The sequence below is a fragment of the Sander vitreus genome, chromosome 12 (genome assembly GCF_031162955.1).
Source record: "Sander vitreus isolate 19-12246 chromosome 12, sanVit1, whole genome shotgun sequence".
NCBI lineage: Eukaryota > Metazoa > Chordata > Actinopteri > Perciformes > Percidae > Sander > Sander vitreus.
In genome coordinates, this window is record NC_135866.1 from 13,426,106 (window position 1) to 13,443,682 (window position 17,577).

The 17,577-nt window shown below is 40.5% G+C and overlaps 2 protein-coding genes across 2 annotated transcripts in view; one reads left to right on the plus strand and one right to left on the minus strand.

Annotated features, from left to right (window-relative positions):
- phlpp1 (PH domain and leucine rich repeat protein phosphatase 1) overlaps nt 1–4,133 on the plus strand; it is a 51,208-nt gene extending 47,075 nt beyond the window's left edge. Inside the window, exons 14-17 of the mRNA XM_078263914.1 lie at nt 127–240; nt 726–920; nt 1,091–1,319; nt 1,440–4,133. Coding sequence (XP_078120040.1) covers nt 127–240; nt 726–920; nt 1,091–1,319; nt 1,440–2,753 — 1,852 coding nt within the window. The 3' untranslated portion in view covers nt 2,754–4,133. The remainder of the gene's footprint in view (nt 1–126; nt 241–725; nt 921–1,090; nt 1,320–1,439) is intronic.
- Nucleotides 4,134–4,815: 682 nt separating this feature from the next.
- Nucleotides 4,816–16,706, minus strand: mep1bb (meprin A subunit beta b). Its single transcript, XM_078263898.1, is given in 15 exon segments — nt 4,816–5,038; nt 6,669–6,822; nt 7,107–7,286; nt 7,387–7,854; nt 7,963–8,178; nt 8,977–9,129; nt 9,453–9,671; nt 10,394–10,572; nt 10,733–10,850; nt 12,433–12,511; nt 12,628–12,671; nt 12,759–12,809; nt 12,920–12,938; nt 16,506–16,589; nt 16,680–16,706. Coding segments are annotated over 15 exon segments (2,214 nt in total).
- Between the last annotated feature and the right edge of the window lie 871 nt (nt 16,707–17,577).

Consider the following 17,577-nt stretch of genomic DNA (forward strand, 5'->3'; position numbering starts at 1 on the left):
ATCTAACCTAATCTAACCTTTTTATGATAGAAACCACAATATATAGAGATCCTGAGTAGAATACTGTCAGAAGCTCATGTATCTTTACAGTGAATGTCATCTATTTCATATTTTGTTGTTTTTCAGTAATATCCGCTGCTTCCGTATTGATCCGCCTCCAACCTTTTCGTCGAATGAGGCATCTGGCGGGCCTGTTGTGTGGAGTCATGGTTACACAGAGGCCTCGGGCGTCAAGAATAAGTGAGTTCAATTCAGTCAATGAGAAAAAAACAACCACCATCACACTCGTCCAGTGAAGCCTCACTAATCCAACCCTCTTGAGAATGCACTTTGTTAAAGCCAGATGACTCAAATCAAGGAAATATTGAAGTAGTGCTTATTGAAAATATGAATCATGTACTAACTAACTACTAACTAATCATGAGCTAACACGCCAAAACATCTTTATATGGGCTAAATTGCCAGTTCAACGCTCAAAAAGAGATTCAAGCAATTGGACATACAGTATTGTTTCCATATTTTCATATAAGTGAGAAGTTGAATAGGCACGTCTGAGGTTCTGCTGTACAGTCATCGAATCATAGAAGGTATTGTTTCCATGGTTTTAAGCGAGTGGAGTAAAGTGATCAATATATGGAGAACAGAGGAGTTTTGAAGCCCTCATTGTTTCCTCACTGAGCACACGCCTCAGTGACGTTATGGCCTTCTTCTGTTTTCTTGTCTAGACTGTGTGTTGCAGCTCTCTCAGTAAACCGTTTCTGTGGGAGTCTTGAGGCCCTGTACGGTGTGTTTGATGGGGACAGGAATGTGGAGGTGCCCTACTTGTTGCAGTGCACAATGAATGACGTGTTGGCGGAAGAACTACACAAGACCAAGAGCGAAGAGGACTACATGACCAACACCTTCCTCGTCATGCAAAGGTGCATGACAACAAGCATTTCTATCAGCCGTCCTCTTCTGTTACCTATCTTTCATAATATGTTGCAGCAGAGTTTTAGTCGCTAGCACAAATTATAATCTGCAGAAATTATTGATTGAGACTAGAAATTTTTAATATTTACTCTTGTCCCCTCTTTCCTTGCCACCATAGAAAACTGGGAACTGCTGGGCAGAAACTGGGTGGCTCAGCGGCTCTGTGTCACATTCGCCACGACCCCACCGACCCCGGTGGCTGCTTCACCCTCACAGCTGCTAATGTGGGCAAGTGCCAGGCCATCCTGTGCCGCGATGGAAAGCCATTGTCACTGTCACTGCTTCAAAATGTGGGGCTTGAGGAGGAATACCGCAGGATCAGGCAGCACAGGGCTATCATCACTGAGGTAGAGATCCCTGAAAGCATCTCAAGTACATTGTAATCAATGTGGAGTACAATAATGTAAATGTAACTTTAGATGTGCACTGCGCAAACACTGTATTGATGTTAATGCTCTATTCCACAGGACAACAAGGTGAATGGCGTGACAGATTCTACACGAATTATGGGCTACTCCTTTCTCTACCCATCCGTCATCCCTTGTCCATACGTGCAGACAGTCACTCTCACCCCCCAGGATGAGTTCTTCATTCTGGGTAGCCGAGGCCTGTGGGATGCCGTGTCTCCCACCGAGGCTGTGGAGGCTGTTCGGAACGTCCCCGATGCCCTGGCTGCTGCTAAGAAGCTGTGCACGCTGGCGCAGGGCTACGGCTGCACAGATAGCCTCTGCGCTGTTGTTGTCCAGCTCAGTGTGAGTGAAGACTGCTGCTCCTGCTGCTGTTCTGAGCCTCCCCACCCACCTCCTAGTCCCGGCTTGGGCCCCTATCCCCCATCGTCCTCTGCCATCAAGGAGCGGCCCTCAGATGGCTCCCTCCCTGTGCCGCCTTCCTCGTGCAGTGAAATCAGCAGTGAGATCAGTACCAGCGAGATGAGCAGCGAGGTGGGCTCCACAGCCTCATCTGATGAGCCCCCACAGAGCTCTTTGGTGCTGCTGCATGAGCAGCCCCACCATCCACACCTCCACCTGCACCATCAGGCCCACCCGCTGTCCCTACAGAACCAGCAGACCCACACTACCACCCAGCCCTGCCAGTACCTGTTCCCAGGTTCAGAGCTGCCCTCTGCCCGCAGCTGCTGTGCCCTTCATCCCGCCTGCTTAGCTGGCTCCTTCCAGAGGCAGCTGTCTAGTGCCACCTTCTCCAGCGCCCTGTCTGACAACGGGCTGGACAGCGAGGACGAGGAGCCCATCGCTGGTGTTTTCTCTAATGGGAGCCGTGTAGAAGTAGAGGCGGATGTCCACTGCCTCAAAGCAGAGTCCTCCTCGTCACCCCAAACATTGTTACCCTCATCCTCCAGCCAGGAACAAACCCTGCTGACTCTTCCGCCACCTCCTCCACCGCCATGCACCCCAGAGCCCCTGGAGGAAGGGGCCGACATGAGCCTCGGTGAGGCTGAGAATGGGCTGGAGAGAGATGAGTCTTGGCAGGGAGCCGGAGCTGGAGGTGGGGATGGAGGTAAGTTGTCAGGCAAGAGGAGGATTAATGGGTCAGTGGCACGCCAGGAAAAGAGTCACAACCTTATCGAGGTGGCTGCTGATGCTCCCTCCAAGAAGTCCGGGGGTTACTTCACAGCTCCAGCCCAGCCCGACCCAGATGACCAGTTCATCATCCCGCCTGAGCTGGAGGAGGAGGTGAAGGAAATTATGAAGCAGCATCAACAGAAACAGCAGAAACCTCCTGGGACCGATCAGCCCACAGACTACTACGATACCCCTCTCTAAACAACAACACCGCCAACTACAGCCTCATCTCACTCCCGGCTGCAGCATGCACAGAAGCCTACTGTACCATCAACCTAACCAGTTTGACTTTCCGTGTACGGACACAAACATGAGGCTGTAAAATGCACATGAAAAAGTTGGATCATACTTTTTCTAAACAGCCTTCCTAGCTCAACGCAGCCTCATCATTAAAGAATCATACACTGTAACGTGATCCATTTTTACCCCAGCAACTCATGAGATAAAACAAGCAAATGAGCCCTTTAACGATACTCAACCCTCTTGAATAGGCTGTGGACACAGCTCCTGGGGTTGTGCCCTTCTCACAGACTGTGGAACATTGTTTTTACATTAGACAACCAGCTGAGTATGTAATTAACACTAGTCTTTTTGCAATAGCATTAGCTTGCCACAACACTTGGTATTATGGATAACAATTCCATGGTTTGTTTGTTTGTTTTGTAAGAACTTACCATATCTTTTAATATGAAAGCAGTGAAGTTGCTGAAAGGACTTTTTAAAACAGAAAAGTATAATGTTTTTATTATCAGTGAACTATGTCAAATGGTACACCAGTAATACCACACTTAACTGTTGTAGATAGGGCACTTAAATACTGTATTTCTTCAGTAAATCATGGCTCTTGGCCTGTAAAATGGCATAGAAATTTTTTGTAGAAATTTTAAATACTAACTCCTAGGAGTTGCATACTCTTTATGGTGACTCAGTCACTTTTACTAATCTTCTCTGAGAGAAATGGTGATTTTTTTTTTTCTCCAATGATTGTAAATAAGAGAAATGTTGTATACTGATGCTTTTAAAGGAACTACGTACCTGTATGTCGGTGAAGGTTTTAGTGGTGGGGAGGACGTGAGGTTCACCAAGAGTTTGCTGTTATGGAGGTGTCACCCCTCCGCCCCCTTTATCTTACAATGTAGACCCACAAATCTGACACACATATATACACACACACACACACACACACACACACACACACACACACAATATATATATATATATATATATATGTGCAATTGCAGGTCAGAAACCCCAACATTCCATGCAATATAACTACACAAAGTTGCCATGGTTTGCTCCACTTTGTTTGATTGTGATGTCCTGTAGTCATCACTGTATCTAATGAACACTTATAGGCAGATCTTTGCATGCACACTCGCATGCACGCACATACATACACACAAATGCACATACATGGACACCCACACGTAATATTAGTCCCACCTCCCTCCTACAGTAACTGTTATCACCGGCATGACTGTGTCAAATTCAGTAATACAAACAAATATATCCACATGGAAAAGAGACAACACAGATGTTCCTGTCTTTGGTATAATAAATTTTAAATTTGTGAATATAAGTCATGCTCTATTGGATTTTTATTACGTGAAAACATTCATATAAGACTTCAGAATTTCAAAATAATTCATTTACAATAGTATTCTAAGTTTGCTCTAGTGTTTTTACATTGAAAGACCAGAAGGGGGCAATCTCATAATGGTATGATGATAGACTCAATGGGTATGATCTAGAGCAGTGGTCTGCAAAGGACCCCTTAACTGAAAGAGAGACAGAGCAGGGACCCCCAACTACATACATTATATAAAATAAAGTTGTATAATAAACTGGGCCTAGACTAACGTGTAGGCAGGCCTAAAGCCTTTACTCATACCTTTTTTTGCATAGTGTACTAAGCTATGAAAAGAGCCTAATAATTGTTGGCATGTTTTAATGAGAAAATACTTTTTAACTTTTGAAAAAAAAAAAATTAACAATAATTTGGTGGCCCCCCTGCATTGATTCTGAGGAGCACCTAGGGGTCCCAGACCCCCTGTTGAAGATCCCTGATCTAGAGTATGTGATTGCGTAACCTTCTTGCACTGAAGTTTAAAGCCTTACATCTATAAATCCAAAGCCTGATCCACAATATATTTATCAAAAAACACTGAACTGAAAAAGATCAATTTATTTGACTTAAAGTCTGTTTTATTTTGCAGTTTCCTTCTGTTCACCAAGTTGTCATTGGAAACGCCAGGGTCTTCCACTACGCTTTCTGAGTGGCACTTATGTTTTCCATGACAACACTGCTGTTATTAGCGTGTTTCTTATATTTCTTCTTCAGACAGATGACACTGACTGCTGTAACCAGCAGCATTACTCCCAGTACAGACAGAGAAGAAGCAAGTGCAAGGGTGGTTTTATCCATGATGGAGCCCTTGTACTGACAGCTGTCCCCATAGTACCACCAGTCATCACCCACCACACACCTGTAGACCAAAGGAAAAAAGAGGACGAGAGAAAAATCGTGATGGAAAATTAGTGGAAGAAGGTAAATATAAGAGGAACGTAATCTGATGGGACAAGATTAGAGGGTCAATGATTCACTATGGAACTGATATACAAGCTTTTATTAGGCTTTATCTAGATAAAGTGCTGTTCTGAGATATTGAGCATATACCCACTGGAAAAACTATACTTTTCCCTCAAATACTCAATTTTAAAAGGCTCTTAAGAATAGAAAATTAAGATTTTGGGAAATACACTTATGTTCTGTTTTTGCAAACAGTTAGATAAGAAGATTGAAACCTCTCTTATGTGGTATCGATGAAGCAGGCGGTCAGCTTAGCACAAAGACTGGAAACGGGGGGGAACCATCTTGATCGACATCGTGATATGAGACTGTATAACGTCTTAGATTTTGGATATTGTAATATAAGTGTTGTTTTTTCCTGGTTTTTAAACGCTGCATTACAGTAAAGTAATGTCATTTTCCAAACTTACCAGACTGTTCTATTATTTGTATGTAACCACTTAGTCATTTAATCAACATTATTGATGGTTATTTATCTAAAATCTCAAGGTAAATAATATCATGATATTTGATTTTCTCCATATCGCACAGCCCTTGTCCAAAGGTAGCAAAAACCTGAGCATGGCCAAGAAATCCCAGCAAGCAATATGAGACTGGCTTTAGAGGGTGCTGGTAGGTGGATTTCTTTCCTCTTTGTACAAAGCTGGGCTAGCTGTTTCCCCCCTGTTTCTTTGTGCTAAGCTTAGAGGCTGATGGCTGTACCTTCGTATTGAAAGGACAGATAAGAGAGTGGCATCAATCTTCTCATTTAACTCCGCAAGAAAGCGAGTAAGCATACAGTGGCACTCATAAGTTTATGAACCCATGCTAAAGTTGCCTAAAAAGTAAATTTATTAATAAAAAATCATCTTTTGGAAATTGATCTTAATGCCTTCATTCAAAAAAATGAGGAAATATCCAACCTTTAAGGACACCAATTTTCTTTGTGAATGAATAATGTTTCCATAGAATCAAACAAGCTATTAGGCTAACTGAAATAAAACCATGCCAATCTCTAGGTATGGTGAAGGGTATGTGATGATGTGGGGCTATTTTAATTCCAAAGGCCAAGGGAACTTTATCAGGATGCATAGTATCCTGGATCCATGAAATAACTGGCCTTTAAAAATAAAAATCTGCCTGCCTCTATGGGAATTTAACATAGGGGTACTTATGCCCCCTGTATTTTAAGGAAGAACATTTATTTATTTACGATACATTATTCATTCACAAAGAAAATTGGTGTCCTTAAAGGTTGGATTTTTCCTCATTTTTTTAATTAAGGCATTAAGATCAATTCCCAAAAGATGATTTTTTTATTCCTCTTTTTAGTCAACTTTAGCATGGGTTCATAAATTTATGAGTGCCACTGTATTTTCCAAAATGTTGAACTATTCCTTTACAAATAATTTCACACAATGATAATGTAACGCTGGAAGATTGTGAACATGTAGATTGCTCAATTTTGATTGTAAAGAGTCTGACAGCTTTAAGGCTCCCTGATTGTTACATTCACAGTTAAGTGAGTGCAGTCAAAAGGCGCTCACCTGCAAGCAGCCTTCCCCTCATCCACCACGCAGACTCCGTTATTCAGACATTGCACACTGAGGCAGAGATTAATGGGTGCAGTGGTGACAGTGGTGGTGACAGGCTGCTGGGTTGTGGAAGGCAGAGGCTGGGTCACTGTCAGATGAGACACATCTGAAGAGGGAGAAAGCGGTTAATTGGATTCAAGTGGAGGAGCAGACCGGATTGTATGGTTGTAGTGTTTTTCTGACAAGTGGAGATGGTAATCATGGATGTAATCATGCATCACTGGTATGAATACATAATTGATGTTATGTGCGACAGGATGGATGTGGTTTCACAAAAGATATAACATACATGGCGATACATTTCTTCCCTTTTATCTTAAATATCATTGGACACAGTATGTTTTTTACATTAAAATGTGTTGAGTTTATACTGTATTCTGGTGCTTTTACCCTCCATGGTGAGGAGAAAGATGGCGTCTCCTCCCTTTATAAAATCCCTGCTCTTGGCTCTGAGGTGGGTGAGATACACTGCAGTGCCGGAGCCTGGCCCTCTGAAATACTTGGACCCATCTGTGTGTGTGACCTCAACGCCCACCTTCCGAGGGTCGTCCCAGAAAAATCTGTCAGAGTCTGTTTAAAAGGACATTGTTATGAATATTGTATTTTTATGGTTTGTTTTTACATAAAGAATAATTCATTTCAATCTTATTGACAGTGAAAGTAGCTGCACCTGTTGCCTTCATGTTGGGGTCAGTGGTGACACTGCGCTGGTTGGACATGCGCTTTTGGATGTGTGGGTGCTGGTCCATCAGCATCATGGTTATCTGTTTCCAGGGGCATGGCCATATCTGTCCTGTGTCTCCTTCACGGGCCACTAGATGAGCATAGGCCGACAACTCACCAGGAGAGCCTGCCTTACCGCTGGGGTACAGCTCCATTTGGAAGGTGTAACCCTCCTTAGAGGTGAACGGGGGGCTGAAGATAGATGTGTTTGTTGGGGTGTTTTCCATAACGTGACTGAAGTTTTTCACACGCCATATAAACTCTGGGCAGGTAGTCTCAGAAAGGTTGATATCATCCAGTGACTGTCCCCCTGTCAAGGTCCCAGAACCCTCCTTGGTCCCTTGAAAGACAACACGGAATTTTGTTTTGACGTCTAGACTCACGTGGTGCAGTTGCCACAGGTCCTGAGGGGAGCCTGTTGAGGTAAACAAATGGAATTTATTGAATGGCAGGATTATGATTACCAGATTTCACAAGCAAAATTGTAACATGTTGAGCAGAAGCAGAATTTAGTAATAGTCACCATCTATGGTCTTTATAAAGCGTAGTTTTCCATTAGGGTTAGCATTGTCATATTCTCTGACATGGATCTTCAGTGAGTCGCTGGGGCCGGCGCTGTTGTAGTAGAAGAACTGCAGACACTGGTATCCTCTTTTGGGGTATAGGAGCCTGCTCTCCAGCAGAGCTGTATCCCCAGTGCTGGCTGTGCCAGTGCTGAAGTGCATGAAATACCCCGAGCCTAAAGATCCAAATTTCACTTAATTAATAATGTTGATACCTTAGCATTACTTGAATGCACTTTGCACAGTGGATGATAAGAGAGACGGTTACAAAGGCCGATCTGTCACATAGCAACAATTAAAAGATAGGTGTATATTTTTTAAAGTCAATCTTAAAAACAACCCTCACATGCCTAAATGTTGGCTATATTGAAACCGTTTTTTTGTCGCTGTAATTGTTCCTCCTGTGAAGAGATCCCCTCCTAATGTGCATCTAATGTAAGAGATAGGGGGGGGGGGGAATCCGGAGTCCTTCATTTTAAAGTTCAGTGGTAAAGTTCAACGAGGCTTCATATGTCAAAGTTAACCAAATCAAGTGAATACATCTTCCAAAATTAGGGTCTATCAGTTTGAAATGTCCTCTTTGTGTTTTCTTGCTAGGCTGTGGTGGAGGGATAAGAACACGAAAGGTGGAATTTCATACTTTAAAGACTGTATCTTTAGAAGATACCCACTTGATTTGTCTAACACAGACTGCTAAAGCCTCATATTAGCTTTGGTTGAACTTTGGAAAACGTTCTAGACAGAACAAGGACTGTTTTTTGTCCACCTACATTGGAATTGTATTTGAATGTTTTTTTCCCCAGGGCCAGTATCGAGAGTAGGAAAAACTACAGTGACCAAAAACTTTTTCCAATGTACAAACGGGCATGTGAGTGTCGTTTTATGACAGACTTTTGAAAAAACAATTTGAACTTATCCTTCAACACAGAGCTATGCATCTACACCATTGTATGTTCTTGCAAGATAATTCTCACCAGTGCATTTGCCCATGTTGGAGTAGTCCGTGTTGGGCCCTCCGTCAGCTTTGGCAACCCTGACCCAGTCTGCCTTATCCCCTTGTCCCTGGATCATACCACAGATGTTCTCGCGTTCAAAGTCACATGAGTCCAGGAATGTGGAGCCCTGGGCTAGAAGCCATTTCATAAACACACATACACAAGTGTGGGACTTTGAACTGCTATCAACTGATCGACAGTAACGACAAATGTTTTGCTTACAAATGAGAATTAGGTGTTATGACAACCGTGTTACAAGCTGACACAACACTTCTTTTACACATAGTAAAACCCAACTTGGGTGTTGGTTGTGCTCGATGGTGTTTTAAGCCCCCTAATCCTAGTGCCTTCCAGGCAGCGCTGCCTGGAAGACGACGTTGGGGGCTTAAAACACCAAACACCGTTGGTTGTTGACTCTTACTGCAGTTATAGATGCGGCGCAGCTTGACTCTTACTGCAGTTATAGATGCGGCGCAGCTTGAGCAGATCACTGTCACTGAACTCCATACGCTGGCCAATGACATCACTGAAAGCAGGGATCTTGGTGACAATGGTGGGCTCAGTGCCGTTGCGGAAGGCATTTTTACTGTAGTGCATCATGGAGCCATAGTCGTAGGGCACACCCAAAGAGCTGGAGGTGTTGTCGTTGTAGGTGTTAAAGTTGTGCTCTTTACCTGTAGATCAGACATGAATAAAGGTGTCAGTGCAGATGAATCCACAATATCACAATGTCTTATTCCATTCCTAAAAATGTGGGGTTGGAATTCAAAGATGTTTGTTAGGGTCATTAATCAAAGTGGCTTATTATTAGTTTATTTGTCAGGGACCATGCACAGTTCAAGCCCTATACCAGAGTTAGCTATACAGCAAATTTACATCTGTGATCCTTTTTTTAGTTTATTATCAATAGCTGACACGTGTTTAAAGACTTGACAAAAGATTGATGACATATAAAGTGCACTGTACTTTAACCCACATACATTAGATTAATTACAATTTGAAGAGCATAGGTCAATGCAAGATCGTAATGTGATGCCTTAATGTGCTGATCATATAATTTTTGCTTATCTTGTTGAGATTATGCAGCCAGGAATACAACAAATGTTTATCGAACAAACAATAAATCAACTGCTACATGAAGTCCTATATTACAAACCTCATTGCTAACATTGCATGAAATGAAGTGATTTTTTTTTTTTATTAGAATGTACATTGTGTAAAAAAAGCATAAATGAAACACTCCCTCTCCATCTTACAGATTTATAATTATACACATACAAATATGAGCCATGAAGTAGGCATGTCACGAAGGAATAAATGATATGTGGGATCATGAATGGGTAGAATTTAAATTAATTATAATTAAGTTGGCAGTGTAGCAGTTACAGATTCATACCCTCTGAGATGCGGTCCCACATGATATTAACATAATCATTGCGGTCTGCTCTGGACTGTTCATGCCAGAAACCCAGAGCATGAAGGAACTCGTGTTCAATGGTGGCAATACGGTCACAGTTGCTCCCTATTGACAAGCTCTGCTTCCCAACTCGCCGGTTTCCCACAGAGGAGAAACAGCTTTTGGAAGAAAAAAAAACAAGGCTTTTATGAACATCCCATTGGGGACTTTTGTTGTAAGTATAGAATACACCATATATAATGCACTGATCCTTAAGAAGGTTCAACTTGTCTTGCCATATAAACAGACCATAAAGAATAAAAGTTATTTTTGCCTTACCCGCCCCCTTTAAAGATGGAAATGTAGTTTGCTTCTCCGCTCCAAGGCTTGAAGTCGATGCAGGTCTTGAGCCGATACTGCTCAAAGGCCTTCAGAATTACACCTTTTGCATTGATCTCTGCAGAGAAGATGATAAATCAATTCTGTTAAAGATGATAAAATATGTCTTCCAAATCCCCTTTTAAGATTGACTGCAATGCACTCTGTTGTAAAATGTCCCGGTTTACACCAACCACTATGAAATTGTCCCAGTTGTCAGCGATTACATAGCCAACGTGGTCTTATTATAGCCCATGTAGAAAGACTAATAAAGCGTCCAGCGTATGATTTTAACGTACGTACGTGTGTGTGTGTGTGTGTGTGTGTGTGTGTGTGTGTGTGTGTGTGTGTGTGTGTGTGTGTCAGTCAATCGTAGCGGTCTGCGTCTGCATAATCTGTGCAGCCAACGTTACAATGTATATTTGTAAACATTGTTGCAATGCCTCTTCTTATCTGTCTCATTTTAAGCGCGGTGAAGTTGGCTGGACGTTTGATATTCAGTTCATATTCAATTTTAACTTCCCCTTCGTTCGAGATCGACAACGCAATTCAGGTCAATGATGTGATCAGGGTCAAAGAAAGTTGACATTATTACAGAGTATCAAGAGAAAACAACTACAATTATTATCGCCAGAGATTTGTATTCGACATAAGCTTCATAGCACTTCATCATCTGTTCTGTCGCTAGGTTCTGTGTAAGGGACCGTCGACAAATTACCGTTTTGGTAGATCGGCAATGACAGTAGGGATGCAACACGTTGACTATTTTTTGAAAACATATTCACTAATAATTCGTTTTCATGATGATTGCATTACTTCCCAATAAGTACAGTTCAGTTATTGAATATATATATATATATATATATATATATATATATTAGATTTTTATGTCATATTTCCAGAAATATATATATATATATATATATATGACATAAAAATCTAATTCTCATTCTGATTGCTGTAGTAGGCTACTGCCCAATCACTCACTGCTACTTACTATATGGAGACAATCTATATGGAGGCAGGACTCAATTTTCTCTGAAAAATATGACCTGGGCTGGCACATGTTCACGTTAAAAAAGGGTTTGCGTGCACGAGCACTACGGTCACTCGCAAAGTGTCCCAGTTTTAGTACGGGAAATCTGGTCACCCTATCTAAATACAATTATGAACCTGAAAATGAGCATAATATGAGCACTTTAAATTCTCCCCAATTCCGAGTCACATCACTCCTGAAACATTTTCTGTTTATGTAGCATTTGGTTAAAAGCATTAATCTGTGATTTTTGACTGTAGAAAGTGCTGCTATATTCTATTAATGTCAACTGCTAACTATAGCAGCTAACGTGACATGGCTAATGGCACTAAACAATGCCATCTGGGCTGCCAATGTTGTTAAATTCTCCCCAATTCCAGGTATTATGAATATGTAAGCAGTACTTAAATATTACAGTTGGTCAAGGTGGAAGTAATATAACTGCTTCATATATGGTTGGGTAGTTAATACCAGTATAATAACACTTAGTTACTTTTCACCATGGCTTACAATAATATTAATTTAGGTGAACATATTGTATAAATCCATCCCTATTCCTCGATAAAAAAAATGACTGCACATGTAGAAACATTTTCTAAAACCAGTCTCTAACAGGCATTCTTACCTAAGTCATCTTCCATGTAGTATGGGATCGTTTTTGGCCACCTGTACTCATCTCCTATTATGGAATTTCGAGTTTGTCTCTGTGGCGGTCAATAAAAGCAATCACAAAGACAGGAACGACATGAGTCAAGGTTATGCTTTACTCCACAAAATTCAACTGTGCAGATGAAAATTAAAAGCTGTTAAATTGACATACCTCATCAAGCACAATGTCCCCCTCTACTAGATTTAACCCTGCCTCTATGGAGACCAAGCACAAGGAAAATCGGTTTACAATGGTTACTGAATAATCATCTGGAGACATAAGGATGAAAAATTACAGCATACCTTCATTGATGTCAAAAATGTCAAGGTCCCGCCCACCGTCCACATCATAGTCTGTGTAAATGCATTTGAAAATAAATGTGGAAGAATAGTCAAATGAAAACAGCACAAAAGTGACAATTGTAAGTGTAGTCTGTGTTTTGCTTGAAAAAAAAAACACGTACCTAGTACATTTGTTGTGGGCTAAACAAAAGATAATTAAAATGTAAATGTTATTGATTGCAAAGGTATGGAAATCAAATTTATAGTTATCATATAGTATCTTAAAAAAAAATCTCACCAAGCAAAGGGTAGTACCCCATAAGAGCCATACAATGTGAAGAACAAGTACACCTGTAGGTTCTTTTCCTGCCATGTCCTAAATTGTACTTCTACATGGGACAGTGCAGGTGACAGTATACTGAGCTCTTAACAGACACTCAAAAAGGCAAAAATAAGAAAGGTGCATGCAGGGAATAAAATGAACTGGGATCACAAGTGGATAATTGACAGAGCTGTAAAGGCTCTGAGTTATACAGCAACTTCAAACTTCTCTGCTATCTGCTAACAAATCTTTACACATTTGCAGATTAGCCACAGTGAAACAATAAGCCAGGGGCAGCAAAATGTAAAATACTTACCTACCAGAATAAGACAGACCAACAAACAACATTTGGAAGTTGTATGTATCATTCTCAAATTATAATGCTTTGTTTTTAATAACCTTTTCTTACAGTTTACTTATGCAATACATTTTAGCTGTTGAAGAAGCCCATTTGTCACATTAGAAAGCAACAGTGATGCATTGCATTTTATTTAGCTTTTTAACAAACTAACGCTTATATTGATCCAGAGTAAATCAGTACATTTTATTATTCTTTAATAAAGGAAAATGCAGCCTCCTGATCTACTTGGGCAATTTTTATTCCCAGGGCTTTTACAAGCAGGTCAAAGCTCATTACAAGCCACTGTTTAGTTTATCCTTGTGATAGATAACCATTACCTTGGACTATCTTCTAGCAATGCTTCATGTGCATTTTGTAAATAGCAGCTGCTGTGACATGTTGGTCTATCAATTCATCCACACTGTACTGTGCCCTTCAACAGTTTCAGCTTAGAAGTCAAAGGTTGTAACGACGTGAGTTTTTAAAATACTTCTCTTTTCAAGTACTTCTTTCCACTGTACAGCACATGAACACAATATTTACGCAATTACTGATTGCACTGCTTTGTGCTACATTGTTGACTGGCAAGATAGAACAGAATGCTCTGATGCTTAGAAACCTTCTGAGAAACACAAAAGGATTACATCAAAAGAGTCACACTCGTCACTGTGCTGACTCCAGCATCCAATAATTGAATCCTTTAAAGCAACCTTGACATTTTTTTTTGGTATGTCTACAAATACGCCGTGACATACTGTAGTGGATCCACTCAAGGTACTTCTTTGCATTTTTGCAACTGCACTAGAAATTTCTACCTCGTACAACCTTTTCTGCAGATTTTTTAAAATATATTTTAGATATTGTGCTCTTTTATAAAAATGTCAATGTACAATTGCTGTTAAAAAGACACAAATACACAAATAGTTCAGGCTTCATTTTTAATTGCATACTTCATCCATTGGCTTGATAGCAATTTTTCCACTGATGCCTTTAAACTAATAACGTATCACCAAGCAACACAGGGTTGCACAATGTAATGCAAGTTAGTCTGTTTATGCTACACAAGAAAAAACTAAACTATTTGTTAATGATGGAGGATACGGAGGATGAGTTGAGATGCCTGAGGAAAAAAGCTGCATCGCTTGCAAGGCGGCAGCAGGGTGAACTGGCTGTTGCTAGGGTGGGAATTGTCTTTTAATAACTTTTAGGCACCGCACCGATATCACTGATGCTATGTAGATGGGTATCAATCAAAACCTTCTTTGTCCTGGGTTCTGCACAGACCATACCAATTTGTAATGTTTTCAGTCAGGAATAAATATGCATAAATCCATTTTCAATACTGCACTGTTATCCCGAATTAGTTGACTTTACTAGAAATTTGCGTCGAAACCCGCTTTTACACAAGGTGAAACTTAACAGATCAAGTTGCATTAACACAGAGCAGTGAGTTGTGGCAGTAGACAAATTAAGTTTTCATTAGTAGTCATTACTAAAAATCATTAGTAAACATAAATCATATTTTTCTGGAGTCATGTTGTCTAAAATAAGCATGTTAAGTTAAAGCTTTAGTGCGTAACTTTTTGATATTAATGGACGTCCGTTACATTAAGCCATTGACAAATAAGTTGATACAAAGCTAATTAAGACTCATCAGCTCCACAGAACTCTCTCTGTATTTCTCAGTATGGCTATGTTCAGAAACTGGTGTCGTCCGGCAACTTCTGTGCGCAGAAAACCGAGGGAAGATAATTACCTCTTCTGAAGAGTCCATTATGTTTTTTTGAAAGCCTCCATGTTCTCCTTGGCTACTAGCAACTGCGCGGAGGAGGGATGGGGGTGGTGCACGATCACGGAAGGCTTGTATCATGTGGATGCGCCAACAGTTTTGTTGTCATACTCCTCCATACTCCATACTGTCATTCCTCATAGTGGAGACAGAAACTACGCACTAAAGCTTTAAACATGGACAGAAATATTACATACAAATGTTGGGCTAATTATTACTACTACAGAAATAATTTAATAATATAAATATTGTTTTTTCTTTGTTAGAAAATAGTTTTAAGAACAAAGTATTCAATACAGTTGGTCCAATTAATAGAATCAAAATCATTACACAGACAAGACTGCAATTCCCCAATGTTAGTACTGCATGAAAAGCTTCACTCAAAAACAGAGTTACTGGTTTCCAATCTGCATATAAATCATTAATCAATGTTTCACTGCCCAGAAGCCACCAGTCCCCACCCGGGTCTCGGTCATGGTGCAACAATAAATCAATCATACAAAACTAAAACCCAGGTAACATAAATGCACACCCAAACCATTAACAGAACATTATTAAAACACACTTTAACTAGGACAGAAACCGTTCAGAACATATATTTTTTCCCATGAGCCTTTGCACCGCACAGAAAAGAACAGTTCGAATGACCCCGCCCCTCCCATACAGAAACTTTACATCCTAAATTATCTCTCCTTAATATGATCTGTGCACTGCATACTTAAAGTAGCCTGACAAGCCAGACCCGCATCAAGATGTTGGGTCTGGGAACTCACCATTGACGGAGCCCAATCCGAGGGGTGGGATAAACGGTTGTCTTTCAAATTCCCTCTGCACGCAATAGGATAGCGCTACAACCAGGCAGAGCAACGGAGAAGGTAGCGAAGCAACATTCTGAACACATCTTCCTTTTTTAAGAATGATTTCAGTGCCGTGCTTTGTTCTTTTCTCACAGAAAAGCTTAACTCCAAGTCTTCCAGAAGACCGCTGTTCCCAGCAGCAGCAGCAGCCATAATCCTGCCTACCGACTCTATACACGATGCGATTGGCCTGACCAGAGTTTGGTTTTTCCAGCTCGCAAGCCAATGGAGAGTGCCTACTCTCTACTTAAAGCTGATTATTACAAACAACTAATGTAATTTAGTAATGAATATGGTTTTTAACAAAACATGTAAGAATAAGTAGTGACCACTAAAATGTTTAATTACAACTAAATCTGGGTTTACAGTGTGGTTATCCCAACATGCATCAAGGGTAGAGAGACAGCCTACACTCTGGACAGACAGGGACAGATAGTTGATAGTTTGAAATTCTCCTAACCTGCAGGTTTTTGGATTGTAGTAGGAAACCAGAGCACCACACAGACCCCAGGGGAACAGGCAAACTCACATTCATATTCGGGAGCTAGGAGTACAAAAATATCCACTATTACTTTAAGTTTGGATTGTTCTGTCCTTTTTTAAATGCTAAATACCTAATGGATCTGGTGTGTACCTTAATGACAAACCCACTCATTCACATATAGCAGGCTGTAGATTATTTACAAGATGGAAATGCTGAATCAGTTCTACACATGGACGTTTACAAGTATACATGTGCCACCAGCTGGCAATGACTGCTACTTTTTTTTTAAATAGTTGCTGTTCTACTTTGTGTGTTTTAGCTATGTTGTATATTTAAAAACTGCAAACCTGTTAAAGTGCAATTTGTAGTAAAAATTAAGAATCCTTGTGTCAAATTGACCTCCACTGACACTCTAATAGAAATACAAGACTTTTGCAGCACTTGAACATCAGACAAATGAGAATATTGTAATTGTGTGGTGAGGAAATACAAAACAAAAATATTTAATTTGAACCAGTATTATATTTGTACTGCTTGTACTGCTGATACATTGATCCTGATCATGGTGGTTCCCTCAACCTAAAAATGAACAGACAATTCCCACATTTTTGTCAACCATTTTGGACCAAGGAACAACAACACTTTGCTCTATAGACATATAGTACACTCTTTTGTGTTCTCTTTGACTCATGTATGGGTTATTTTATACCACTAAATTGTGTAAATGTATGCCATTCAAAAAGATAGGAGGGATATCAAATCCCATACTAATTAAGGTCGGTGATCCATTGTAAAAAGTGAAATCGGTAAGGTGGTGTCATATTGTAGGCTTTTAATCAATCTTTATTTATAGACCACTTTAAAACAACCACATTTTACCAAAGTGCTGTACAGAAGAATAAATAAGACATAAAGTACCTAACTCCCACAGGCATAAAATAGAAATGAAACAAATTAAAAGACATAAAACATGAGAAGACAGCCATATAGTAAAACAATAAAATCAAAATGTCAAAGGCCAAGGAGAAAAGGTGCGGTTTAAGAAGAG